Below are 27,432 nucleotides of genomic sequence, written 5' to 3' on the forward strand. Positions count from 1 at the left end.
TGATAACAATAATTGTTTACATTTTGGGCTGGATTTAGTTGTAAAAGATTACAATGCAAATCTAAACAAGAATTGGCAATAGTTAAAAGCAAAGTTACACTTTCAATTAGCTATCCTAGCAAATGCATCATGCGTTTCAATATAATTATTATTTTATAATGCCCTTAACACCAACAAGTGATTTCTATGCACCGGATCAGTACTCGAATCTGTGTGACTGTGTTGACTTGCTTCCAAGACAAACACGTTGCCCTGAGCTATGCTTCCTCCTCGAGGAGGTTTTGTTCTTTTGCTAAAATAAACAGATTCTGATTCCATAACTGGGCATGTCAAATTATCAGGCCTCTCCTTTAGTCCTTCCAGCATTTCTTGAAATATAGATTCTTAGATGTTAAACACTTTTCTGTATGCTTGATGTTTAAGAATAAGACCCTTGTTACCACAGATGATAGCATTAGATTCATACAATTAAAAGTGCATATACTTACAAAAACATGCCTTCTTATTAACAGGCAGGAAGCTTGTTTGTGGCCATCTTTAAAACTCAGTCACTTTGAATCTCCCATTTCCTGCTGCCATCCACCATGACTGAAGCTTGGAAACATCTTTGAGCGAAAAGGCACAAGTCTCTAATGTTCGCCTGCGGAAACCAAAGTACTCAGAGGCAGAACTGACTGCACCGGTCGACACTGTGATGCAGCATGCTGAGAAACTCTTTGGGCTGGCCAGAGAAGGACCAGCCAGAAGAGGAAGACAGCCATCTGGAAGGGAGTGGCAGAAAGGGTCACGGCCGTGTGGGTCTGTCCCCTGCATGCAGGTGGACCTCCATAAGTGGTTGGATGATCTGAGCCTGATGGTTTGCAACCTCATCTCGGCACACAAAAGGGAATCTGCTCTGCCACAGGAGGAGGGACGGTGGCACCCCTCAACCTCATGCCCTGGGAGGAGAGGTGTACCTCCATCTTGCACATGGACACAGTCTGCTGTTCAGCGCTCCACTAAGGTCAAGCATCCTCAAGGTGAGAAAAAGCTATTTCACCTGGCTGCAACTCAAATAGCACCCTTTCTGTGTGCATTGATCAAAGACAATAATTCTTGACCGTTCTGTCCTCTATTTGCAAAAACGACTTTCTGGTGATTATGGAGTTTGATTCGGGATCATTGTCCCTTGAACTTTGATTTGGTCATGATTATTATGGAGGAGTGAAGGGAAGTGCTGGCTAAAGCTTCCTCTCCCCTTTTTATTTTCACCTTTGAACAGAGCTTGGGGGGATTGCCGCAGTGGCAGAGGTGCATTTGTCAGAGCTTCTTTTTGCCCTATGAGCCACGTCCTCCCCCTTTAAATATATAGTCTAATTTAAGTGAGGGTATTGCTGCGGTAACTGCAGGGCAGCTATTGTTGTTCTCTGCCCTTTGAGCCGCATATCCCCTCTTAAATCCACAGCCAAACTCTAGTGCGGTTGGTGTTGCAGTGACTGCAGGGCTGTGACTTGTGTCCCTTGCCCTTTGAACCATTCAAACTCCAGTCCCAAGAATCATGCAAGTTCACTACAAGAAAACATACTTAACATAGTAAACTGGGTGGTACAGTCCATCTCCCAAAAGATCAACTCTAACTGAAATGGGTTGCTGGGCACATGGAATACCCGGGGCTTTACTCACTTCTTGACCTCGGCGGGCTCACAGGACATTTTTTTCTGCAACATGACATTGGGCCTCGTTACAAATCGGGCCTCGTTACAAGTTTGCCAGTCCGGTAACAACTGTACCTGTAAACTTGCCGGTACAGTTTTTACCGGACCGGCAAAATACGAGTTTTGCTCGCGGGCGCCTTCCCGCCCACCAGGTCTGACCTACCGGGCGTACTGGAACCCGTGAGCAGACCTCGACAGATGCACCGGCACCATTCCAAGTTCAAAGATGGAAAGATAATTCTGGGTGGGGATTTGTACTCGCGTTGTATTTGTAATCATGAGATCCTGGAGACCAAATTTGTTCAAGCGCTCCCTGTTTTGAGTGGTAATGCTTACACCCTGAAAGGGAAACTTTGGGTTGATGCAATGAGTGATTGAGACTGTTACATGCTTAATGGGCGTGTTACGGGGATAGACCCGCTAAGGTAACGTGGAAATCTGCACAGAAGACTGCTCGACTAGATTACTTTTTCGGTAACATCAAACTAATTCCTAATTTCAGGAAATTAGAATTTGTTTCTAATGTATTCAGCAATCCTGCTTTTCTCACCCTTACTTTAGTAGGCAATACCCCAAGAGAAGCTAAGAGCAATATTTGTGATTTAGATGTAAATACTGCAGCTAATAGGATCACGTGGCCTGATAAAAACCTTGAAAAAGCAAAGCTGTTTGCCTGTAAAAATCTAAACAGCCTCTCCTTGCTAACAGAGTGCTTGCCAGCTGAGGGAATAATGGCATGGATTCAGAAGAGCATGAAGAAATTAACTACTGCTAGGGGCTGCTATACACTCCTATCCCGAACCAACACTAGACATCACTATGACAAAATGATAAGAGAAAAAAAGGGCTTTGAGAGTAGAACTTCGGTTTATCGAACAAGCAAATATGTCCACTGGTAATAAAGCTCTAGCCAAGAGACCAGTGAAAAATAAATATAGGAGCTGGGTTAGAGGCTGACTGGGAATGGGAAGAAATGCACAATGGCAATATTTACTTTTGGTGGCCAAATGTAAGAACACACGTAAAATGTGGAAATTTCTGAGAACCTTTAATTGTCCAAAAGCAAAACAAGTCATCTGTGGGATAGAGGAATCAGAATGGGTGGCACATTTTGAGAATACATTTAAAATGGCCACCCTGGTAAATTCAGAAACACAAACTACCATAAACAGTTTTGATATCCCCTTCAATCTAGATGACATCAAAACAAAAATTAGACATCTAAAAGAATCCAGGGCACCTGGCCCTAATGGCTTGTCTACCGCAGTGCTTTAGGGTTCTCCTGTCTTTTGGGCAAACGCCTTGAGAATTGTGCAGAAGGAGTAATCCCACAGTCATGGAATAGGGCAAACCTGATTCCCATCTACAAGAAGGGTAGCAGAGCGTTGCCCAGCAACTATTGATTACTGGCTATGCGGGATATTACCGACAAGATTTCTGCATCCCTCACTTTAAGACATCTCGTAAAATGCGCAGGAAAAATAAATCTGCTGGGTACCTTTCAGATGGGATTCAGGAAAGGTTCAGGAAGAATTCAATGCCTATGTCTGATGGACTCCCTAATATGGGGCCAAGACCAAAGGCAAGACTACTTTGTACGTGGCCATGATTGACTTCGAGTCAGCCTTTGATACCATCGATAGGCACAGATTGTGGAGCAAATTGAAAGAGCATGGTTGTCTGGGAGAATTATTGACAGTAATACATGGATTCTATGAGGGAACAACAGTACAGGTAAGGCTGGACAGTGGTGGGGCATGTACGAAGCAAATAAAAACAAACAGGAGGTGAATCAAGGCTGCATGCTGGCCCCGCTACTGTTCAATATTTACCTAGCCGATTTACTAGACTTTCTGAAAAGGGTGGTCCTGTGTCCTCCCAGAGTAGCTGGTGAAAACGTTCATTGCCTACCATACGCGGATGATTTAATATGATCATATGTGACCATACTTATGCAGGTCTATAAAGATCACTGACTCTACTTGAGGAATAATATGCTGCAGCTAACAGTCTAACTGTAAGATAAACTACAGCAAAACCAAGTTTATGCACTTTAGCAGGAAACATACTACTGTCTCTCCAATGATGATAGCGGGGAAACAAATTGAGTACATAGACCAATTCAAATACTTGGACTGGAAACTTTCGATCAGAGGTAACTATGAATTTATTATTCTAAATAAAAAATGCAAAGCAGTTACTTCTACCATAATGGTACGTAAGTGCATCAACTCGGTTTTGGGCTATATCTTACAAGGAATAATGGCCCTTTATAAAAAAAAAGCTTGAAATTGCAGGTGCAGGTAAAATTCTGCATGAGTGTTCTCAGCTTGAGCCCTAGTACGCGATAGAGTTGATCAGACTAGAGTTGGGTCTTGGGTCACTGATGGCTATGTTATTGAAAAGAAGCTGCCTCCTATACATTAAGACTCCATCCAGCCCGGTCTACCCGCTTTTAAAACTGTTGGGAATTGAGAGTGTAAGACATCCTAGAGGTAATTTCCCTTCTGTTGTCAACAAAAACTTTAAGGACATTCACTGGGAGCCAAACTGGGAAGTTTATTTAATTATGCTCGAGAAAACATTTACCCAAAAATTCAAACGTTGCGACTGGATGCAGAATTATGCACACATGATCTCATTAAAAAGTTATGATACATTGATCCCATACCTAGTACATTCCTATAAATCCCCCCAAAGTTACCTGAAAATCTGTCCATTTACACTATTGCGTCTATTTCTACTACTGCTTAGGCTGAATAAACTCCCTCTTTTGGAAATTATAGGGGCAGAACTGAACATCGCGAAGGAGCACAGAAATTGCTGCCTGTGTGGTTATGTAAACATAAAAGAATCAGCACATCATGTGTTAACAGAATGCGCTGCACATGGTCCTCTTTATATATATTTTTTGGCAATTATATGGCAAACCTTGATACCATAAAGAGTGAATCGTTCTGGCGCTATTGCCTAAATACAGATAGTAAACAATTTCAAATTGCTCTCTATCAGGTATGGAAAGGGGTATGTTCAACTGGGAAACTTGAAAGATTTGAACCGGTTGATGAGTAGCCCATGAGACGTGGGCATAGCATTTGATCTGTACCGCTATACCTGTTCCCTTGTTTTCTTCTCACTTTACTCTGCTGCTACCACTATGAGTTACAATGGGATTGAATTTACAAAGCAAATGGTCGATCTGGGTTAATGAATATGAGATATTCCTACCTGTTAATCTACGTCTGGATGAATTTCTTTTCTTTTAATGCAATCATTGATTTTAATGTCATTCGGTTCTTTTTATTTTCTAAAATTAACATGTTAAAGTTCTTTGAACTCTATACATAAATAAAAAAATTAAATAAAAAAATATTACTTTCCTTACTTTCCCCCAGAAGCTCACTGTGTCCAGAGCCCTGGTTCTCTCTAGGCTGGACTATTGCAGCAACCTCTTTCTCAATCTGCCTTCTTCTACTCTCCGCCCTCTGCAACTGATCCAGAACAGGACTGCAAGACTTATCCTTGGTCTCAAACCCATGGGCTGTATCTCTCCAGCCCTGAAATCTCTCCACTGGCTCCTGGTGGCTGCAAGGATCAAGTTCAAGACCCTCTCCATCATACACAAGGCTTTCTGGGGCCGGGGCCGAATTACATCCAACTCTCCCTTCCAAAATACCTTCCTTTCTGGAGCCCTTTGCTCAGCTATCTCCACCTCTCTGAGGGCCAGACACTTTTCCAGGCAGAGAGTGGGAGGAAGGTCTCTCTCCTCTGCAGGCACCTCGATCTGGAATGGCCTCTCTACTCCTCTCAAACTTGAGCTGCTCAAGATCTTCCCTTTCTCCTCTGCTTTCTCTCTCTCTCTGCCCTACTAACCTACCTGCCTGCTGCACTGACTGGTTGCTTGGCTATCCCCTGAATCTCTCTGGGTACCAGTCTGCTCCATGATCAGTCTCCCCTGCACTGCCTCCAGGCCTACCCCACACTTAGGGTCTGTAAGTGTAACTTCTACAGGCCCTTGCCTCCTTGCACTTACCCAGAGCTGCACTGCCCTGGCTGCACTCATTCAGAGCATTGATGCCCTGATTGCACTTCTCCTTCCCTCTCCCTGGCACTTCCGCCTGTACTTTTTGCGCTGTCGCACTTACACGATCTGAATGACACAAGGCCTAGTAAGATTGTTTGTCTTGTCCTCCCTCTGTCTCCCCTTTCTTGTCTTGTCATGCCTAGAAACACTTGTGTGCAGGCACGTTGTTAGGAAAGATTTCGTAATTGTAGGTAATTTACCTTCCATGTGGCAACCCCTAAACTTTTTGCTGTTGTTTTTCACCTTGTTCTCGACTTTGCCAGAGAAGTGCAGCCTTCTGCCGCACTCCTCTGGGCTTTCGCTCCTTTCTTACGGGGAAACTGACATGCCCTTAAGACAGTCAGTACCGGGAAACACTGTTTTCCGTAGTTTCTTTTATCATGTTGCGGCTTTCATGCAACATGACACAAGAGGGCACTGTAAGCTAAGTTACTACTCTCTTGGGTCTCTAGCCTTCTACAGGCCCTAGATACTCTTTTAGGATTGTAACTGATCGGTGCAAGTGATTCACGGACAGGAATGGTGGCAGCGTTTCTTGTGTTTTGAGCTCCTTTTGGCGTTCTAAGCGCGTTTCTCGAGCTTAACCCAAAATGGTGGCCTGGCTCCCAAAATGGCCAGACCATGAGGCTCCTTTGTCCTGTCCGCTGACCGTCTTGCTCCCTTCACCTTCCCCAGGTCGAGCCGACCCGGGGCCTTCCTTATTTGGGCATGTACTTTCCCGCGAAACACGGATGCTTTCGCGGGCTTCCACATGCCTGGTGTGTGCCACCAGGATGTGGGCTGGGATGTCTGGTCCCAATACACATCCTGGGTGCCAGAGAGTCTAGGGTGGTGTGAATGCCTGGGACCACCGTGGTCCGTTATTGGTCCACGAATGGTGTGAGTGTTGATGAGCGGATCTCCCATTGGGTCCCCTCTGTTTTGGCGCGAAGGGAACCGTGGATAAGAGGGGGCTGGAAACACCACTACCAGGTCGATCTCCTGAGTTCTCACGAACGAAGGAATACAGGAGCCAAGTATCCTGCAACCAAGAGGTTGAACCAAGGAATCGCTGGTGACCCGCTGAAGGACTGCTCCTCTGCACTGCTGTCGCCTTGTGAAACCCTTTTTCACCTTTGATCGAACCAGAAGGCCTGTACTGGTACTTCGACCCTTGGAATAGCGGGAACAGCTATTCCCGGTATCTTCACCATCTCCTGCTAGTAAGCCTTCGGAAGCGTCTCTGGGCCATCCAGCTGACTGACCAGCCTACACAGGAGTCTTGCTCTGTAACCGCCGCCAGGTTGTGTAGTATTTCGAGTCCTTGTCACTCTCACACGCTTCGTACACTTGGCGTTCCCAGGTCTGAAGTGACTAGTGTACATTTGGCTCAGATACCCACGGCCGCTCCGTTGCCCTGCTGTGGTAACAAACTGTGCGGGTTCCTTCGTTTGGGACGTCTTTTACTCAACTCTGCTGCTGCAGACTCAACACGACGACGAGACGTCCCCTGCTCTTCTGAACCTGCCAGCGACTGAAACTGACGCGGAGAAGCCTGGGTCTGCTTGCATAGGGGACCAGTGAGTAGCATAGCTAGGAACTGGTCGCCCTCCTGCAGGAGCCCATAGCTTTTCCCCGCTGTGTCAAAACAGCACCCTTTTCCGTACTCGCGCTCTGCTTCTGCCCACAGTGGAGGCTGCGCTTGAGTTGCGGAACACTGTTCTTCTTCATTTGTGCACTAAACTGAACCGCCTGATTTCCCTCGAAGAGACACCCCTTTTGCCCGTTGGCACCAGCGTGTGCAGGTACTTTTGAGCACAAGGCTCCACTCTTCGCAGGGCTCGGACTTCCTTTTAGTTAGGTGCCTCTGAAGGCGGACTGGGTCTAAGCATTATTTTGCACTGCCTGTTTTCCTTCCCTTTTAGGTGGACTACACATTTCGTGCATCTAACGCTTGAGACTTGTTGTATTTGTATATATATTGTATTGGTATGGTATGTGTTGGTTTACTAGAGTTGTATTGTGATTTCTCGCTACGGTCATTGTTTTAAAGGCCTTGGAATAAATGTGTATATATTTTTAATATAGCACCTGTTTGGAGTAGTTTGTAAGTGTCCTTGCTTTGTGTGCTCATTGCGGGCTTTCAGTCACCCTCACCCCTCTTGAGACCTAGTCTTGACCGCCGCGATCGCTACCTTGATTGGTCTGGCTTGTCCAGAGGTTACCCTGTTCCAAGTAATTAGGTTGGCCTTCTGAACCTCTGCGCCACCAGGACAGAGTTCAGAAATCCGTCTTAACACACGTTATAAATGACATATCATATATCTTATCTAATGGGCAAGGGAACAGGTCCAGCATGAGATTACCTCTGCCACTGCTGAGGCCATACATCATTCAACTCACAGCGAATCAGGTCCACAATTGAGTCTGCCAAAGATGGGCTGCAAGTGACACTGAACACTGACTGGGTGCATCACTGGGTGTGTTTGGTGAGGGGAGTTGTTGGGTGGGGAGGGGTCTAGGGCTTGTGTTCAATCACATTAGTAAATTAATGCAAAGTTTTGACTTGAAGCACTGACAGGACATTCCGTTTTTCCACACAAGTGGAAAAAAGGAACTGTGCATGATAACTCCAAAGGTGCAAGGGTTGTGCAGAGTGGAGGGGAACCTCAAAAAAGTTCTCAAGCTGTTCTTGGCGGGCCATGCACCCATCCCTGGCCTCCATGTACACGTGTATGGGCCCTGCTGGTGCTGCATCATCATAATCCTCTGGTGAAGGACGGTCCAGATCTGAGTGCAGGGTTATGTTGCACCTGACGCAGATGTTGTGCAACATTGCACAGGCCAGGCCTATCTGCCCCACCTTCTGTGGCCTGTACGTGAGCTCACCCCCAGACCACTGTAGGCATCTACTGTAAAGGGTTGAAGCACCCTTGCAGGCCTTCTGTGATTGATTCAAAAGCAGGGAGCCAACGGGACAACAGCAGAATCAAAGTGCCAAACCTTCCAGCACGTCTCTGGTAGTTCCACGGATCTACTTTAGCTTTTCAGGATACTTGGCTCATTCTGTAGTTCGGAGAGAACTTCAGTTGATCGACCTGGATGGAGGCAAAGCCCCTTCTCTTAACCAATGGAAGAACTTTTCTCTTGCATGCACGCCAGGCATGGGCCAATTACAGCCCACTGTGTTTCCAGTCATTCAGGCATACCAGACATACTGGTACAAGTAGTGTGGATTAGTACAATACAGTCCCAACCCTCTTCCTGGGCACGAGCACACGTGACATGCACGAGCTTGCAAAAGTTGCGGTTTTCCTGGGAGGCTGCATGCCCAAATAAGGAATTCCCAGGTCAGCTCGATCTGGGGAAAGGCACAGAGACAAGATGGCCAAAGGATAGAACAAATGACTTTGTGGCACAGCCATTTTCGGCAGTGGCCACAGTCCTGAGCCAAACACGGTAAACGTGATATGGTTAATTAAAAAGAAGTAAAAACACTATAAAAGTAAACTCCTGCCAGTTCATCCTAGGCACACTTGTACAATGTCCTTAGAGAGTGTCTAGGGGCATAAAACAAAAAGGCCCCCTGTGCGCGGGATGGTAAGGTACTTGGCACATAGATACAAAGTTACCAAGAAATGGCAACATAGTCAAAGACTAAGGAAACATAGTTCCCCAGTACAGACAGTCTGAGGGACGTGCCAGTTCCCCCAAAAGCCCAGTGGCACGCAACTGAAGGCTGCGCTCTACTGGAAAAAGTCAGGTTAGTTTAGCCAAACAAAAGCAAAATGTTTGGGGGTTCCATAAATGGAGGGAAAATTGCACCTAAGGGAAACCTTTCCTAACAACCACCACCACCAATAGGTGAGAAGAGGGAAGATGTAGAGCCATGGTGTGCCTAGATGGGCAACCAACCCCACCCTGCTCCTTTGGGCCTGGGAAATCTTCTGACAGTCACACCCGAACTTCCTTACACTTCACGCTTTCTGTTGTAGTTAAACCATTGAACACATAAAAAAACAGGAGTGGGGCTCAATCTGCCCTACTCTCTTCACTTTTATTCCAAGTTGAACGTACTCCAATATATGCCCATATTATATGTAGCTTAATTGTCTGATTAAATAGAGGAAATTGAATATGCAAAGCAGCCCACACTTGATGGATTCATTACTCACGTGCTGATGCAGGGATTCCTTGGGTATTGTCCAACTCAGCATGGAACTAGGGAGAAGAAAGAGGGAGAGGGATTAGGCATGTGGCATTTTAGTTGTTTTGCATTGAAAAACAAGGCTTTTGATTAAAAGGTAAAGATATATACAGTATGTCCACAGAGACCAGGACATAATCAATTTGAATGTTAGCGTATATCAATCACTGGTAACAAATTGTACATCACAATACTGTGACATACATGTTAAAAATGCTATCATTAACAACGTGAAAAAACAGAGATTCTCAAAACCTTTTTGTTCAAGTGATGAAATGCGCCAGAAGATGCACTAATTCAGATTCTTTATTCCACCATTCATGCATATTAAATGGTGCTTCTACACTTTTAAAGCATTCCGAATTCACAAACGGGATGTGCTTCTAAATGCGCAGAAATGAGTGTCACCTCCCTGTGCCTGTTGGGAGCAGGAGGAGAAGCAATTCATGATATGGTTATTTCTGACGCTGTAATGATGTTTTCTTAAAGTCGGACAGCCGCGACAAACCACAAATGTGACAGTTGTATTTCTATCCCCAAAATAGGAATAGATTTTCTTTGGGAGAATTTCACAGAGACGTTCCCTTTACGGGTGAAATGTGAAACCACATGGTTTCTGGGAGCCTGTCATGTATTAGTGTCAGGAGTGGGCACAACACACTAATGTATGCAAACGGGCATGATAGAGGAAACTTTGATAATAATAAAGTGATGTGCACATATTTTAAATTAGTGCATTCTCGGTGCTCATTTCATTTGAGCATTAAAACAGTGAACATAAAATGCAGGCTGACTGTGAGGGCTCATTCAAAGGCAACAGGAAGGAGTTGTATTTAGCCAAAGGTGAATAGACTCAGAAAAGGAAAAGGGGGAGAAGCAGCAGGCAAGAAAGCTAGAGGAGGAAATCCAGGAGTGGAAGGCAGGATAGGGAGAAGTTGATATCAAAATAAGGAAGAAAAAGAGGCAGCAATATTAACTTGGCATGCTGTTAGACGCACAGTTTAGTCACAAAACTAGGGCCTCATTATCAGTGTGGCAGTACGGAAACAAGGGTGCCTGTAAGCCTACCGGCGCCCTTGTTTCCAGACTGCCACACTCCGAGTCTGCCTACCGGGCCTGCTGCACGCAACAGGTCTGACCCTGCTGGGCGCAGCGGCCCCGGTAGGTAGACTGATCAAGGAAGCACCGGTACTGTTAGTAACGGTGCATGTGCTTCCGTGAACCCATTCCCATGGAGTCCTGTTGGACTCTATGGGAATGGGGACTAACATTTACCAGCGCCTAGTTTTCCGGTCCGCAGGAACTTGTAATGTCCCGGTGGCACCAGGAAGCTAGGTGCTGGTAAAATGTTACGAGTCTGGCGGCAACCCGCCAGAAGCACGGGCAGGGTTACCGCCAGACTCGTAATGGAGGCCCCTAATCTTATATCTGCTCTCTAAACATGTTTTGCTTATATTACATTTTCCAATTGTGGACCCTACTGCATTACTAATTTTCTATGACCCGTCAGTGCACACGATTGCTAACAGCAGCAGTAGGCCAATGTGAGTGCACATCATGGCAATGACTGGCCCGGGAGCACCAAGCTTAAGTCTGTATAAACAGTATGCACAGAGAACGACTTTCCCTATAGTGCTGCTGCCTGTCTCATCCAAAACCCTCAGTATCAAGCATTTTAGCTGAGCTGGAAGAAAATATATTCATGAGCTATGCGTGTTTTAGCAAAGCATGTAGTCCGGTTACAATTTAGGGCACACATAGAACTTAAATAGGCAGGCATGGGTCAGGCATCTATATTGCAGACAGAATTTCAGTCAAATGAGGCCCATTTTGCATTTGAATTGTATTTATTTTTCTTTTTTTATAATCTTGTTAGACAAGAAATTCATCTTGACCTTTCAACATATAAAATGACATATAAAAAACTGTTACAATATTTCAACATTTCATTATACAAAACAATAAAAAAATATAATTGCAGAGTGCACAAGCAAACGACATCTGAAGACAACTGTGAAACTTATTTCCAAATTTTAATCTCCTTTGCTTTTTTTTTTTTTTTGATTTCATGTTAATACTTTTGTATTCAGTATTTTCAATCTTAGGCAATTTTGGTAGGTCCCCAGAGCATATCTTACAGATTTCTTTTGTGTATGAAACAACTCAAGCCACAGTTCTTAGGTTAGGCAGTCACGCCATGTAAAGTGATGGCGAAAGTATTTTACTCTTAATTCCAATAGAGCTTTACATTCTACTACTAGATGTTTTATAGTTTCTGGCGAGGTTTTACAATGGCGACAGATCGTCTCTTCCAGTAATATCAGTTTACGTTTAAAGAGAATGTCCCTTGTTGGCCATATGTCTAATCTAAACTGTAGAAAATCTGCTCGATGCATTGGACTTGGAGCGATCATCAAATATGATTCAGTCACCCCCAGTGATTTAAGTAGTATGAATTGGTTCTTAACAAATTTGGATAGTTTCATACAACTCTCTCTGGTTTGAATCCAATCAGATAACCCTAGCTTTTTCTTTCGCCTTGACCGGATTTTCTATCAACAATATTAGACTAATTCCAGCATCGAGCAACATTTTTTGGACTGTGGATCGCCATGTGGACATAAAATGATCTTGAGCATTTTCATCATGTTTGGAAATCATATGCAATACACTATTGGTATTTCCAGCCATTTCATATTTCCTATATAAATTACACATTTGCCATTTATAGATTACATGCAATGATGTGAGTCCCAACTCGTGCCTTATGATTCACATTGATTCTGAAATTGGAAGTGAAAGAGCTTTCTTCCAGTATGCACTCTCAATTTTTGTCCAATACTCATACTTTTGACATATATTCGTTTCTGCTCCATAAAGAAAGAGTCAGTTTAATTTATTTTCTTCAAACATCGTTCCTATTACCAATTATATGTAGCCATTTTGTGAACATTAAGATACATTAACTTGAAGGACATTTTCACTACGAAGTCTGCATTTGTAAAAGTCTCATTTTTGTGCATTTTTGGTCATCATGAATTTGAACAGTTTAAAAAAAAAATGTATAGGGAGTTCCACATACGCTCTAGACCACACCCACTCACCTGCTCACCCTCCACCTCCCTACTCCCCTAACCCCACATACACATATATAGCTATATATAAATGTTTGATTTTGACTAAAAGTGCACAAACAAAATGCAGACTTTAAGATAGCAGTCTTTGAAAACACGCATTATGTGCAAGACATACACACAGGCTCATTTCCGAACAACATATTTCTTCTCAGCTGTGCAAATAAGTAACATACATATATATGTTTTAATCAATAATTCAGGACAAGGTACCAATACAAAACAATTGGAAGTAAATATAGGCAAAGCCACATCATCCACCCAAATGCACACTGACCAAAGTTTGGACAACATAAAGAAAACACTTTAAAAAATACGTGATGAATCAAGAGAAATAAAACTAATTTAATCTAATTATGTCAGACCTTGACAAATTATTGGGGAAAACTTGTAAATGCTTGTCAAACTTGCACTTGTGAATATTGACCACAAACATGCACTGAGAACCTTATGAATGACCACATATTTGATGACGTTTACATCCATACTTCTCCTAATAATGGACACACTGTTATGTCTCACTTTCCTATTTTTCGGACCCATAGCGAATAGCCTTCCTTGTCCTAGTTATTTTCGTTTTGATGTATATTGCTTGATTTTTTTTTAATATTCAGGAGTTTACATATATTGTTATTATGTTTAATAAATTGTAGTGACTTTTTTGTTGACAATTTACCCTAGATTTCACAATGGCACAAACCACTTTCTTCTTTACAATATAAAATATACACTGACCATGGCCTCTTGATGTGTTAAACTATACAGTGGGCATGGCCAAATGTTGTTGGCACTGGCCATAGCCCGTTAGTGTTGTTATCTAATCAGAGATTCCATTGCACTTACTCAAAGCATTTCTGCCCTGTTTTCCCACACCCTATCCCTTGCAGTCCTCTTCCTTTCCCCTTGCACTTCTCATGCTTACACTTGCATGATCTGAATGACAAAATGCCTAGTAAGATGGTTTGTCTTGTCCTCCCTCTATCTTCCCTCCCTTGTCTTGTCACGTCTAGAAATACTTGTGCACAGGTGCGTTATAAATGACTTATCATATCAGTGATCTTATAGATGATGTAGTTAGCGATGTCACCAGTGATGTCATCAGGGATGTTGTCTGTGATGCCACAATTGTGGTCTTTGGCTGTACAACAGGGGGCGCAAAGTTTTTTTCCTTGAGTTTTAAGGGTTTTGTTATTCCAATTTAATTTCCAAATTGGTAGCAGAACGTATGTCACAACCAAAATGTGAACAGTACAGCATCCTGATGTTCCCTATGCTCCAAACCACACCTTGACCTTGGTTGGTATACATTGTAACACCACCCACTATCACTTTAGGAAGTTTCTTTAGAGCATTTTTGATTTGGGCCTTTTGATTGTACCTTAACATTCTGAAAATAAGATGTCAAGGTTTTTACTGGTTTGGGCAAGGGTTAGATGGTATTCTCTGCATGTTGTCAATTTTAGGGGGTAGTGAGATTATTAGCAACTTTCTCAACAACGTTTCAGTGTAGGACCTACGATTACCTCCTTCAACATTTTATGGCAGGTTGAACATTCTCAGGTTGAATTGTCTGTTTCTTTTTACACAAACCTGTCTTTTCTTCCGCGAAGCATTAAGTGCTACTATTGGTTTGATTTGATCAATACCTTTGTGGCAATAATACATTTTTATTTCACTGTTTGATACTCTCATATTCAGATTTGTTAACCCTGTCTTTGTCTGCCACATACACCTGCATTGTTTCAGGATTTTATATCATAGCTTTGATCTCCCCAAATAGTCTTTGGATAGTGATGTGTTCATTGCCCCTTTGTAGGATTTGCATATAAGAGCAGTGTCGAAAAGATCTATCTATTTGAACTAGCTGTAGACCACTTTTCCGTAGGTGATGCCATGGTTGGAGCTCGAGCACTTACACTCATTTGAGGCGGTGTTGGTATTGTTTCAAAGTAGGGAAGAAAATATCATGCAGACATTTATTGTCTTAAGGCAATGATTTAAGTATTATTATTGCATGTTTGTTCTCCAAGTGAACACTGCATTTTCTCGGTGATACTAATGATATAAGACAAACGATTTGGAGAAATGTTGCATAAATAGATTTAGAAAAAGTTTATTATTTAGTATTCATAAAGGGTCATAAAAAAGGTAAATCCAAAAAAAATGAAGATTCTTGTTCAAAGGAGATCATTGTTACTCATATTGAAAATCAAAGTTGCAGTATTCAACATAATGTTGGTTGTCTAATCCTGATCAGACTTGATGATCGTGATTCAAATCTTAGTTTGATATAACTTTCTCAGTTTCTGTTTCCTCAATTGTTAATATAATTATCTTTGAATAATCCTGTATATGGTTATCTAGATTACACAAACAACTGTGTTGTTCTTGACTTAATCCATCTAAAAAGTTTAACTTTCCGCTTTTGAGTATTGCAAAATAGATTGTCTCAAATGTTTGGTAAGGCTCCCTCTACACATGTTTCACCACTCATAAAAAGGCACATCCTAAGGAATTTCTCTTATATGTATTTGTATATTGCATTACAGATGCTACACGCACCCCGGCTATAAAGTCCACACACCAAAGGACCATGTGCACCTTCATAAAAGTATTACAAGTAATAACCTACCAATTGAAACGTCACTTGAAACTACATATTATTAAATGTTGAACCTGGTAGGTAGCATTGGATTACTTTCACTTTTGGTAATGTATACTTGTTGAAGAATCCACCTATTCACCCAACCGTAAAACACAACATTATCAAAATACAAAATAGCAACCATCTTTAATGGTTGCGACATTAACCAATCCTATATAGATAATCCTCTAAGAATTTCTGTTCAGTCGCAAAGTCATCCTCACCGGGAGAACCAGCCTCTTCTCTTCTAAGACTTTGTAAGTCTACCCTCATATGGTGTTCGTTCATGCACAGGTCTATTTTTACTGAATTTAGATGCAAACAAAGTCAAAGCCGGTGTCCCTTGCATTATTGAATATAACAGACTGCTAGGGGTGGTGATGTGGTGTTAACCCACCCATTTAGGACAAGCTGCATAGCCAGCTCAGTGAAAATACAAAACACTCACTAAGCTTCAACAACTGCCACATGGCTACACTGGCATTTTAGGTTAGCTAGTCTAGCCATGTCTTACTGTGGCATGACATGTTTTACTGCCCATTTATGATAAAGCAAGCATGATAAGTGTTATTACTGGGCTAGGCTGTTTTTTTGGTGCTTCCAGTCTAGCCTTTTGTTACTGTGGCGTGACACATTTTTACTATGCATCTGTCACAGAGGTCTCACAAAAATAATTCATACCACATTAAGAAATGGCAATACTGGCTACACCAAAATGACATTCTAGCCACACACTAACACTTATCATGATGCATGCTTTATCACAGATGATCTGTGATAAAGCAAGCATGATAAGTGTTATTACATGGCTTAACTGGGGTTTTGGTGCTGCAAGTCTAGCCATTTCTAACTGAGATGCAAAAAACTATGTTACTGTTAGCTAGTATCATGCACCCTTATCATGTTGGAGAAAAGGAAAGACAACCACTGCCTTATTATTCTCCAAGTTGTAAGCTTTGAGCTTTTAATTGTGCATTGATTCGAAAGGTTACCCTTTAAGATTACACGTGTTTCGACGTCTGCGTCTTTTTCAAATCAGGGCTGATTAAATTCCATTAACAAAAATATCATATTCATTACAGATGTCAAAAGAAAAGCAAGCATGAAAGGTGTTATTTTGTGTCAGATATTTTTTCCTATTGTGTCATGGCATTTTTAATGGCAAAGCCATGGCAAAAGCCAACAAGATTGTGTTCTTAAGTACATATACGTGCATACATTGGAAGAGCATGGTCCAGCCTGGACATGTTTTCCTATAGTAGCATTACTGGCTTTAGCAGAGAGCAACCATCAGTAGGTTCTTATAGGGGAATACTGGCCTTTATAGGTGCAGCTAGCATGAAAATCTATGGGCACAGCCAGTGTGAACATGTTTTTATACTGGCACATATTTTGGGGAAAGGGATTATGAAAATGTGTTGCAACACGCTCCTGTGCACTGTTAATGACTTGTATCTATTGGATTTTTTCATGTGTTACCTTAAAAATGCAAAAGCAAACTGTCTGGCTTTTTACCCAATTTTCACAGGAAGAGTGCTGTAATATGCACCATTTTAACGCACTATTAAAAAAAAAGGTTCTCTGGGGGAGAACCTTGCTAAACCTTTGCCCGGTATCCGAAAAAAGTAAACCTTCAAAATGAGAAGTAGGGAAAAATGAAATTCCAACAGAGCTCCCTATAATTCCTGTGAAACAAATCCAAACAATCATTCAGACTTCAAACCTATCACATTCCACAATCTCTGGACCTTTTAAATTTCAGAACTGGAGTCAATTGCTATGCAAATGTAGAAATCAATCTTCGGTTCGAATTGTCACAACTTGTGGACAATTTTTACTTGCATGACTCAAAACAGCTATATTTACTACTCTTTATCCTGAAAAGAAATGTCTCAAACAATCCTCACACAATCTACACTGTTTCTGGTGTAAGACAAGTAATGTATAAATGTCCCAGAATTGTTAAACTCACCATAAATACTCAATGTGATTCTCAAGAATTCCTCATGCAGAGAAGAAACATTCCTGGAACTAACATCCTACATGTTACATACAGTTGGCAACATATAATCAGTTTCCGCAACTATGTTCCACAAGTCCTTGTTCCAAATGAACAATTTGTGTATTATGTGTCAATACGATATTGTAATAGTATAACATTTCAGCAACTTCTATGTAATGCAATCATTGCATGGTGTGCTCATTTTACAATACTGACGTCCTGTCACCCATATAAATAGACAAAGTATATGGCCAATTTGTCACACTAATGCGTGTAAGATTCAGAGGATATGATACAACAACATCACATATGGATACATGTCGCTTCATGGAAAAACATTCACCAATGTTGGCATAATATAGCAAATATGTGCCAGAACAACTTCAGGCCACTATACTGCATATGTAAAACACACAAGTATTTGGTTTGAATGTAACAACAGTTCTGTTAATCAAAAATAAAGATTATTTGCAAACCGACAGAATGCCTACTTAATTTTATTTATGTATTTATTGGGTATTTGTAAGGCTCCTATACAATTAAAAGTGTGTCCAGGCACCACAAGGCAAATGTGGGGAGGGAACAATGGAGTGGGTAGGCAGTAATAATAACAATAAACATACAATAACAGTCCTACTAGGCGTTGTGACATTTGGAATGTGCAAGTGCAGTATCGGGAGGTGCAAGGGAGAGACAACAGAGCAGGGAGGTGGGAATGAGGGTGGGCAAGTGCTGGTGGGAGCCTAAAGGGAAGTTCCATAGGGTGCCAGGAGGTCGCTGGCTAAGTGCTAGGGTGGAGGGATCCATGGGGGGATGTCAGCCACCTGGCAGTCATGAAGGGGGCCCACAGGACAGTGCTGAGGGGGTGCTGGTATCGACTGGGCAGAGGGCCTGGTAGCCTATAAAATACATGAGGGACCAGGCCGCCAGTCCCAGCAGCAGTAGGGAAAATTAGCAGTGGAGGCAAAGAGGTAGAGGAAAGAAGAGTTTTTAGAAGCTTCCGGAACTTGAGGAGGTCCGGCTGAAGTCAGAGAGGGGCAGGGAAGATGTTCCAAAGGGAGGCACCAGCCGAGGAGCGGGATCTGATCCTCGCTCTCTTCTTGAGAAGCATTTGATCAACAGAGAGCTGGAGCAAGAGGATTGGGAGGAGGAAGAGGAGGTGGTAGAGAAGCTTGAAGGATAGTTATGTGTCATGAGCATAACACTGGAAGTGAGGAGAGAAGGAGATCAGGTGGGCAAGAGTGGCAAAGTAAATGTTGAAAAAGCCAGACGAAAGGATAGAGCCTTGGGGAACACCACCGTTAGAGAAAGAGGTGGTGGAGGAGAAACGGCCCAGTTGTAACTGGGAAGGACAATTTGTAAGGAAGAAGATCAGCCAATCCATTGCCCGGTCCATGATGCCTAGGGTATTGCAGGGCCGTTTAATGAGGCTAGAATGGTCGAGGAGAGATCATGGAGAATAAGAACGGCAGGAGAGTTAGAGTCAGGTTTAGTGAGCAGGTCTTCGCGGATTTGCGTGGAGACAACCAGAAAGTTCAGTGTGATAGATACGTTGGGGGAACACCAACTTCTCCAAGAGTTTGCCCAGGAAGGCGGTAGTACAGATAGGATGATAGCCGGGCAAGAAGGGTCTGCAGACAACTTTTTTTAGGAGCGGATGCACAAAGGAGTGCTTGAGGGCTAGAGGGAAACAGCCAGTGGTGAAGGAGTGGTTGCAGAAATTGTCTAGAGCTGGGGCGAGAGAGGAGATATTGTGCTTAATGGTTCTGGAAGAGCAGGGGGCACCTGTTAGGATGAGACCTGCATAGAGTGGACAACTTTAGAGACCCCATCAGGCGAGAAGGACTAGAGAGTGGGGGGAGCAAAGGAGACCAAGGGCAGCAGGGGGGTAGGGTGGGGAGTAGAGGTGGCAGTAGAGTAGAGTGAGGACATGATGTCCTGTGTTTTAGATGTGAAATGGGAGGCCAATGCACTGCAGAGGGCCTGGGAAGGAAGGGGAGAAGTAGAGACTGCAGTATTGTTAGAGGGTCCAGAGATGCAGGCTTGAATGTGGACCCTCTTCTTGGAGCAGACACAGAAATGGTATTGCCTTTGGAGTAGGCGACAGGCCAGTTTAGTTATCAGTGGATGTTCCCAAGGTCTGCCACTTCCATTCATCAACTCTGTCCTTGCAATTTCAGAGAGGCTAGATCAGAGTCATACCAGCTATTATGCTTGGAGGCATGCTTTAGGCGGATCCCCATGACAGGGCCATGGATGTCAAAGGTATTAGAAATGGAGAGGTGAAGTTTAGCAATGGCAGAGTCAGTGGGAGAGTCAATAGTAGATGTAGGAGGGTGGATGACAGTGGAAGCAATATCAGCAACTGATACTCTGAGGGGCTCCAAGGAGGAGGAGAGGAGAGTGGCTGGATCAAGAGAGGGGGGTTGTTATTGGGTTGGAGATGGGATGTCAGCAGACATGAAGGCATCCAGAGTGAGTTGTACTGGAGGGAAGAATGGTAAGGGAGAATGAGTCACAAAGGTCATGGAACAGAGAGGCAGCTGATTCAGGAGAGTCAAGATGGATAATCAAGTCTCCAAGGAGAAGGAGTTTAGAAGTAGAGGTCAAGAGAGAAGAGGTGAGGTCAGCCCATTCAGAGAGGAAGAGAGAGACAGGGCCAAGGGGCCTATAGATGGTAGCAAGGTTAAGAGAGAGTGGGAGAGATACTGATCTTACAGACAAGGCATTCAAAGGAGGAGTAGTATTGAGAGGTATGATGGAAGCAGGGACACACTCAGGGAAGATCAGGGCCACTTAACCTCCAGACTGGTTGGGCCTGGGTTTGCAGAGGAGTTTGTAGCCCTCGGGAAGGAGAGTTTCAAGAGCAGTGACAGAGCTTACATTGAACCACTTCTCGGTAAGGGTGAGGATGTCGAGGGCAAAGTCTTCAAGAAGGAGACAGATTGCAGAGGAGTGTTTGATACCAGAAGGAGCATTCAGAGTAGCAAGTCGAGCTGGTTACAACCTTTGAAAGTTTTTCGAGGAGGTGTATAGTGGTGTGGTACACCCGTCGGTGGTGGTGAAGAGGTTAAATGAGAGGAGGAAGGAGGATATCAGGAGAAGGGAGGAAGTTAATAAGAGATGGCAGACGCCTATCAAGAAGGAGAAGATTGGGTTGAGAACCCTGGGCCATGACAGTGCCATTGTGATAGACATTCATGATGCACCTAGAGGATGAGAAGTATGCCAAGAGTACTTCTCATCTAGTACCACCATTAATGGGTGATGAAGGAAAAGGGGCGAGAGTTGAGACCAAGGGGCGAGGGTTGAGATCCATTGATCCGGGGAGGGGACAGAAAAGAGGATGTCAGTTATAGTCTGTCTGGAGGAGGCGTTGACATACGTGTCAGCAATAGGGAGGCCTGGGTTAGAGACCAGGAGCATTTTTTCAAACCTTTTAGGAGAGAGATTCAAGTCAGAAGCAGCGGTGAAACCCTGCAGTGCGGCTTGACGTGTGGATTGATAGGTCCTTTCTTCCAGTGTGAAGGAGGAAGTGGTTGCTGCTTGGGGTCCACTGCTGCCGAGTCTGAGATTCCTCTCGGCTCATCCGGGGAACTCCACGATTGGGCAACGGTCCATATACTTTGTGGTGGCTACCCTTGGCCTTTGCATTGCGTCTGAGCTTGCTTGCTTGCCTGCCCACTTTGAATTTCTCCTGAGCTGCTCCTGCTTCCACTGATTGTCTACATCTGGCTGGAAATTGTAGCAAGTGGGGAGCGTGGCAAGTGAGTAAGAGTGGCAAGAGGCGCAATTATGAGGTGTTCATGTGTGGGGGGTCTTGTTAATGCCTATGTGCCCCTAGATTGTGCCCCTAGATTGACTTGGAGACAGATTGGTGTAATTTTTGTAAGGAGTAGCTGTGGGCTTGAGTTCCCACAGCAGGATATTTGGCAACCAAGTTTCTTTGATTATTTGCTTTTGAAAAAGCACTTATATTGGTTGCGCTCCTGGTATAAACGGTTTCATCACACATTTATTATTTTTCCATAAGGTTCATTCGTTCTTGTCCATATTCATAGTCACATTTGCATTAATTTTCATGCAAATTTCATACCATAATTTAAGATTCCAGAGTTCACAATTTTCTCTCAATTGCATTAACTTTCATGCAGCTTAACTTAATTGCATTATTTTCATGCAGCTTTCATTCCTTGTATTTAAATTTATTTCCCTCAACATGTGTTTCCCCACAGTATGTGCCAGTGGTTCTTCAGGAGAGATACTAAGGAGAAAGTGTAGAAAAAAAAGAAAACAAAACATAGAAAATGAGTAAATTGAAAAAGCATAGGAAGAGGATTTGACTAGATTTAAAATATTCATCTTATATGTTCTTACTCTAAAAATGTTACCATCTGTGAGTGGCATTGCTCAGTATTCAGCTGACACGTGTTGGCAACTATGAATAAATGGCATGTTACACACATCATGGAATTGACCTGATAGATCTTCTGTGGAATTACTCTTTATATATGTATACACTGGGGCGCATCAGAGCCACACTTTAGGATTAATTGCCATAGATGTGTGGTATTTGGAGTTTACCATTTGGTATCTGTTGCTGCACCAATCCACACAAATATTTTTCCCCAGGGTCGCAGCAGAATTGTTTCTTTTGGGGAACTGCATTTTTTTGTTGCTGAAACAACCTATACCTGTAGACCACCACCAGGGAACGGCTAAAAGCATCCACATGTAAATCAGATACTGGCTGTCGTGCTTAGGCAGATAGAACAATCACGGCACCTAATAATATCAACAGCACCACTAAGATATTGGCATATGCTACTCATATTGGGTTGCGGTAACAGCAGCATAACTCCATCTCAAGTTCCCAGACCACTTACAGATCACGTCTTCTCATATGTTAGGCAAGATAAGGCTTCAATGAACATAAATAATCAATGTACATCAATGAAATCAGCACAAGTGGTGCATCATGTTGCTACTGTAATGCGTTGATCTCCATGGATGAAAAACATAGCCTCTCAACCTATAATGTATCGGCTGCGCTGCGCGCCTTGCAAGGGGTTTTATGTGAAGCTCTTCCTCACTCCAATAGACATAAAGGAAAGACACAGCTGCCTAAGACTGAAGCAACTCAGCAGCAAATTCCATACATGCCAACATTCAGACACAGCTGGGAGGGAGATTTCCAAAGGGAAATCGGGAGACCAACATTTCCCCATAGGAATGCATTGGGGCTACAGCTATTTCAGGCGGGAGACAGTGAAATATAGCCCGATTTTTCGCTGAAAAATTGGGAGTCTCCCGCCTAAATCGGGAGGGTTGGCATGTATGAAACTCCACTGTGCTCCACGCCTTCCAAAGGGTTTAATGTGAAGCTCCTCCTCACTCCAATAGACAGAAAGGAAAAACACAGCTGCCCAAGACTGCAGCAACTCAGCAGAAAACTCTGCCGGCTCAGGTATTTAGGATTTTGGGCAGAAGTTCAAGCACATTTGCTGGACATGCCCTTTGAAAGAACTCATCTTTTTGATGAGAAGGCTGACAACAGCTTGGAGAAGCTGCAGGTTTCAAGGGCAGCAGCTAAATCTTTAGGGGTGACAGACAACCAATGCAATCCTCAGGACAAGGGTGGAGAGGACGCCCATCTCCTTTATATTCTTCCATCTCTAAAGGAAAAGGACAGTTTTCACAAAGAGGTCAGAGAAAGGCTCCTTGTGGAGCTAGAGGCAGAGGAGGTAGAACGCCCCATACAATACCCACTGAATTACTCTGCTGCAACTGGAGCAGCAAAATGACTCTCTCACCCACAATTATATGGTAGGAGGCAGACTATTGCAACATCTCTGGAGTTGGCGAAACATAACTTCAGATGTACGAGTGCTACAAACGGTAGCCAACGGTTACTGCCTCCCATTCTTAAAGTAATCTCAGGATTGTCCCCTGAAAGCCAGATCAAAATTGGTTCCAGATCCACTCCTCCAACAGGATGGTTCAAATATGTCAGAGTGCCCAACATCTCCCCGCCTTTGACTTCCTAAGGTTGCTCGGTCTCATGGTACCCTGCTTTTTCCTGGGTGCGAGAAGAGCATCTGAGTATGAGATGCCAGTGGTCTCAATTCTCCAGCAGAATGACAGACCTTCAGGTCCTGACAAAGTTTGCCCAAGATCTCCTGTGGTGGAACTGCTGAGAGAATATGATGAGAGAAGAAACTTTTTGGCAACCATGGCCGGCGTTGACAGTTTTGACAGATGCCTTCCTCACAGGATGGGGAGCACACATGAAAGATCTTTCAGTAAGCGGACACTGGCCTCAGTTGGAGTCCAGACTCCATATGAACCTTTTGGAGCTGAGGGCAATTGGATTAGCTCTGATGGCCTTCCTGCCCTCAATACGGGGTGGGAGTGTCCTGATAATGACTGAAAACACTGTGCACATGCACTATCTCAACAATAGAGGGAGAGTAGAGTCACTGCCCCTGTGTAGAGAGCCAATGCAGCTCTGGTTCTGGGCACTGAGAGAAGGAATCTCTCTTCTGGCAGTTTATCTAGCCGGAGAAGAAAACACAGCAGTGTATGGCCTAAGCAGGCAGAGTATGATGTCCCATAAGTGGGAACTAGCTCAGGAAATCTTTATGGAGATCTTTGCCCTTTGGCAAACCCCTCAAGTTGATCTGTTTGTGACCAGTGTCAACAGGAAGTGCAAGCAGTTCTGCTTAAGGGAATTTCCGCCAAGAGGGGCTATAGGGGATGCGTTCGTGGTGGACTGGGAGTTTCCACTGCTGTACGTGTTTCCTCCAGTCCCTGTAATTCCTCACATAGTAAGGGTTGAGGAAGTTTGGGAAAACCATGATCCTGATTGCTCTGGATTAGGCCAGGAGAATGTGGCCCAATCCGCCGTCCAATTCAACGTACTCTCGCAAGAGGGAGGTTCACATTCTTCACCCAGAAATCAGGAATCTCAACCATCATGCCTGGTGTCTGAAAAGGTGAGATATAATGATTGGTACCTTCCAGAAGATGTGATGGAAGAGTTTCATTTGGCTAGAAGAACAGCAACTAAATTCCTATACCGCTGCCGTTGGAATATGTTTTGCAGTTGGCGCAGGGAAAAGAATGTGATCCTTTCACATGTAAACTTCCCACTGTTCTATCTTTCTTGCTCCACTTGACCCACTCTGTGCTACAATTGGCTGCAGTGAAGGGCTACTTGGTGGAACTGTCCATTTTTAAGAGATCTCTTTTTTTTTAAACTATGTTTATTTGGGTTTTAACAACAAAACATCATAAACATAGGCATTCATCAGAAATTTATGACAATATTTGACAATAGGAGGCAGCGAAGTCATAAGGGTACCCTTAGGGGTACATCCGAGAGACAGAGACGGGTGGCAGTTCTGGCTATGTCTTATGTCCATGGGTGAGGAGAGAGGAGAAACAAAGGGGGGGACTTGGCGGGTGGGGGTAAGGATAAGGAGGGGGGTGTCTCTCAATACACGTCTAGCCATTTCCCCCATATCTTTTCAAATTTTCAGGGGCAACCTCTTGCATTGTAGATGCAGCATTCCATAGATGTGCACCTACTTAGCTCGTTGATCCAATGGTTCAGGCATATTGGGTCTGCCAAGCCCCAAGTTGCAGCGATCAGCCGTTTCCCTGCTCCCAATGCCACAGCTAGAAACAACTTTTCATGTTTAGTGAGGTCGACCTCTCACTAGATTCCCAAGAGTGCCATTTTGGGATCTTTCGGAATTGGTGTTCCTACTATGTTGGAAATCGTATTAATGCACTCATCCCAGAAAGTTTGTAGCACATCGCAGTCCCAGATCATGCGGAAAAAGGTGCCCGTCTCCCGTTTGTATCGGAGACATGTCTCATCTCTGGTCCCACCCCATCTACCGAGGGCTGTGCGAGGGTAGTAGGAGCAGTGAAGTATTCTGAGCTGTATCAGCCTGAGTTTGGCATCGATACCTATCTCTCAGGGGAACATCAATGCGTCTACCCAGTCTTCCGGTTCCAGGCCGCCCAGATCCCTCTCCCTTCTCTCTTTCAGCTTAGTAAGTTCTTTAGTTCCAAAGGAATTAAGGGCTTGGTAGAGCGTAGAGGTGACTTTGGAGGGACTACGTTGCAGAAGAGTGTTGGTCTCTAGGGGGGAGGAGGGGAGTATAGCAGTTATGTCCGGGAACTGGGTGTGTATAGCGTGAGCAAACTTTGCATGTTAAAACTGATACATAGGTGTCAGTCTAAATTTGTCGTGAAGGGTATCCAACTCTAGTAAGCATCCCTCTTGGATCACTTGTGTCAGTGTGGTTATCCCTCGCTTTTCCCATTTCTCGAAACAGCCCATTCTCTGTATTTCTGGGAGGTGTGTGTTGTACCATGTGGGTTGGGCTAATGTTGGTTTTGCACCCAGCCAATGTGTTTATGTGATTCCCTCCAGGCATAGCGGATACGGAGTGACATTCTTGGAATATTTAACATTCGATTGTTGGTGGCGTATAGGGCATGAAGTGGTGGTACGGGGTGCATGGCCTCTGTCTCAATGCGGATATGTGGTAGTGTGGCGTCGGCATGTAGCCATTCATTTACCACCCCTGTCTTTGCTGCTAAATAATATGTGTGTGTACATGGTAGTCTAATGCCTCCCTCCCATAGAAAGTGTTGGAGTGTATTGAGGGCGATTCTGGGTTGTTTCCCTCCCCAAAGCAGTGGGCGTAAGTTCCTGTCTATGAGTGCAAAGATTTCATGAGGGATAGGGAGTGGAGACGTCCTTGCTAAATCTGTCTAGTACAGGTTATAGATTGAGCTGGAGAAATCTGTCTAGGGTCGGGCCAATGTGTATGCCTAGGTATGTGAACTCTAGAATGCAGACGTAGTAGGGGTAGGTCTCGGGGATCGCGGCACCTTCAGGCCGGCAAAGGTTTGATATTCCTTGAGGGTATGGGACACAATCGGGCTTGAGATGACAGGATTGCTAAAATATATGAGGAGGTTATCAGCGTATAGCGAGAGCCGATCTTCTCCTCCCTCTGGCCAGGTGAAGCCGGACCAGCTTTTATCCGATTGGAGTTGAATTGCTAGGGGCTCGATAGCTACCAAAAATAGAAGGGGAGAGAAGGGGCAGCCCTGTCTGGTTCCACGGCCCAGTGGAAACAGTCTGGAAGATTTGCCATTCACCTTCATGGTTGCCTCTGGGGAGGCGTATAGTAGTCTAACCCAGGAGAGGAAGTCTCACCTAAAATCCATCTGGGCCATGATTTCCCACAGGGCCTCCCACCCAACAGAGTCAAATGCTTTCTCGAAGTCGACCGCCAGGAGGGCCAGTGGGCACAGTATCTCCGGGACCCTGTCGAGGGCAAGTTGGACTTTGCATAAGTTCATGCGGGTGGACTTGTTGGGCATGAACCCTCATTGATCTGGGTGGACGAGGGACTCCATTACCTTGAGCAGTCTATTAGCCAGTATCCAGGCCAGGATCTTGGTCTCTCCATTGATCAGCGAGATGGGTCGTTAGGAGGCACATTCTTCTGGAGGCTTTCCGGCTTTAGGTATGACCACTATGCATGCTCTTCTGAGGTCCCGGGGGAGTGCGCCTTGTTCTTTACTTCGGAGCAACATGCGGTGCATGTGTCCAGTTAGTGTGTTGCTGAGGTATTTCCAGGTCTCCAAAGGGAAACCATTA

General features: G+C 44.0%; 1 protein-coding gene across 1 annotated transcript in view; it reads right to left on the reverse strand.

The window, feature by feature from the left end:
• The window catches only part of LOC138491567 (allantoinase, mitochondrial-like), a 2,117,278-nt gene that overhangs the window by 1,040,269 nt on the left and 1,049,577 nt on the right, over positions 1-27,432 (reverse strand). The window contains exon 6 of the mRNA XM_069618137.1: positions 9,933-9,978. Within this exon, the coding sequence (XP_069474238.1) occupies positions 9,933-9,978 (46 nt within the window). The remainder of the gene's footprint in view (positions 1-9,932; positions 9,979-27,432) is intronic.

The sequence above is a fragment of the Ambystoma mexicanum genome, chromosome 10, assembly GCF_040938575.1.
Source record: "Ambystoma mexicanum isolate Mex_15411 chromosome 10, UKY_AmexF1_1, whole genome shotgun sequence".
Classification (NCBI taxonomy): domain Eukaryota; kingdom Metazoa; phylum Chordata; class Amphibia; order Caudata; family Ambystomatidae; genus Ambystoma; species Ambystoma mexicanum.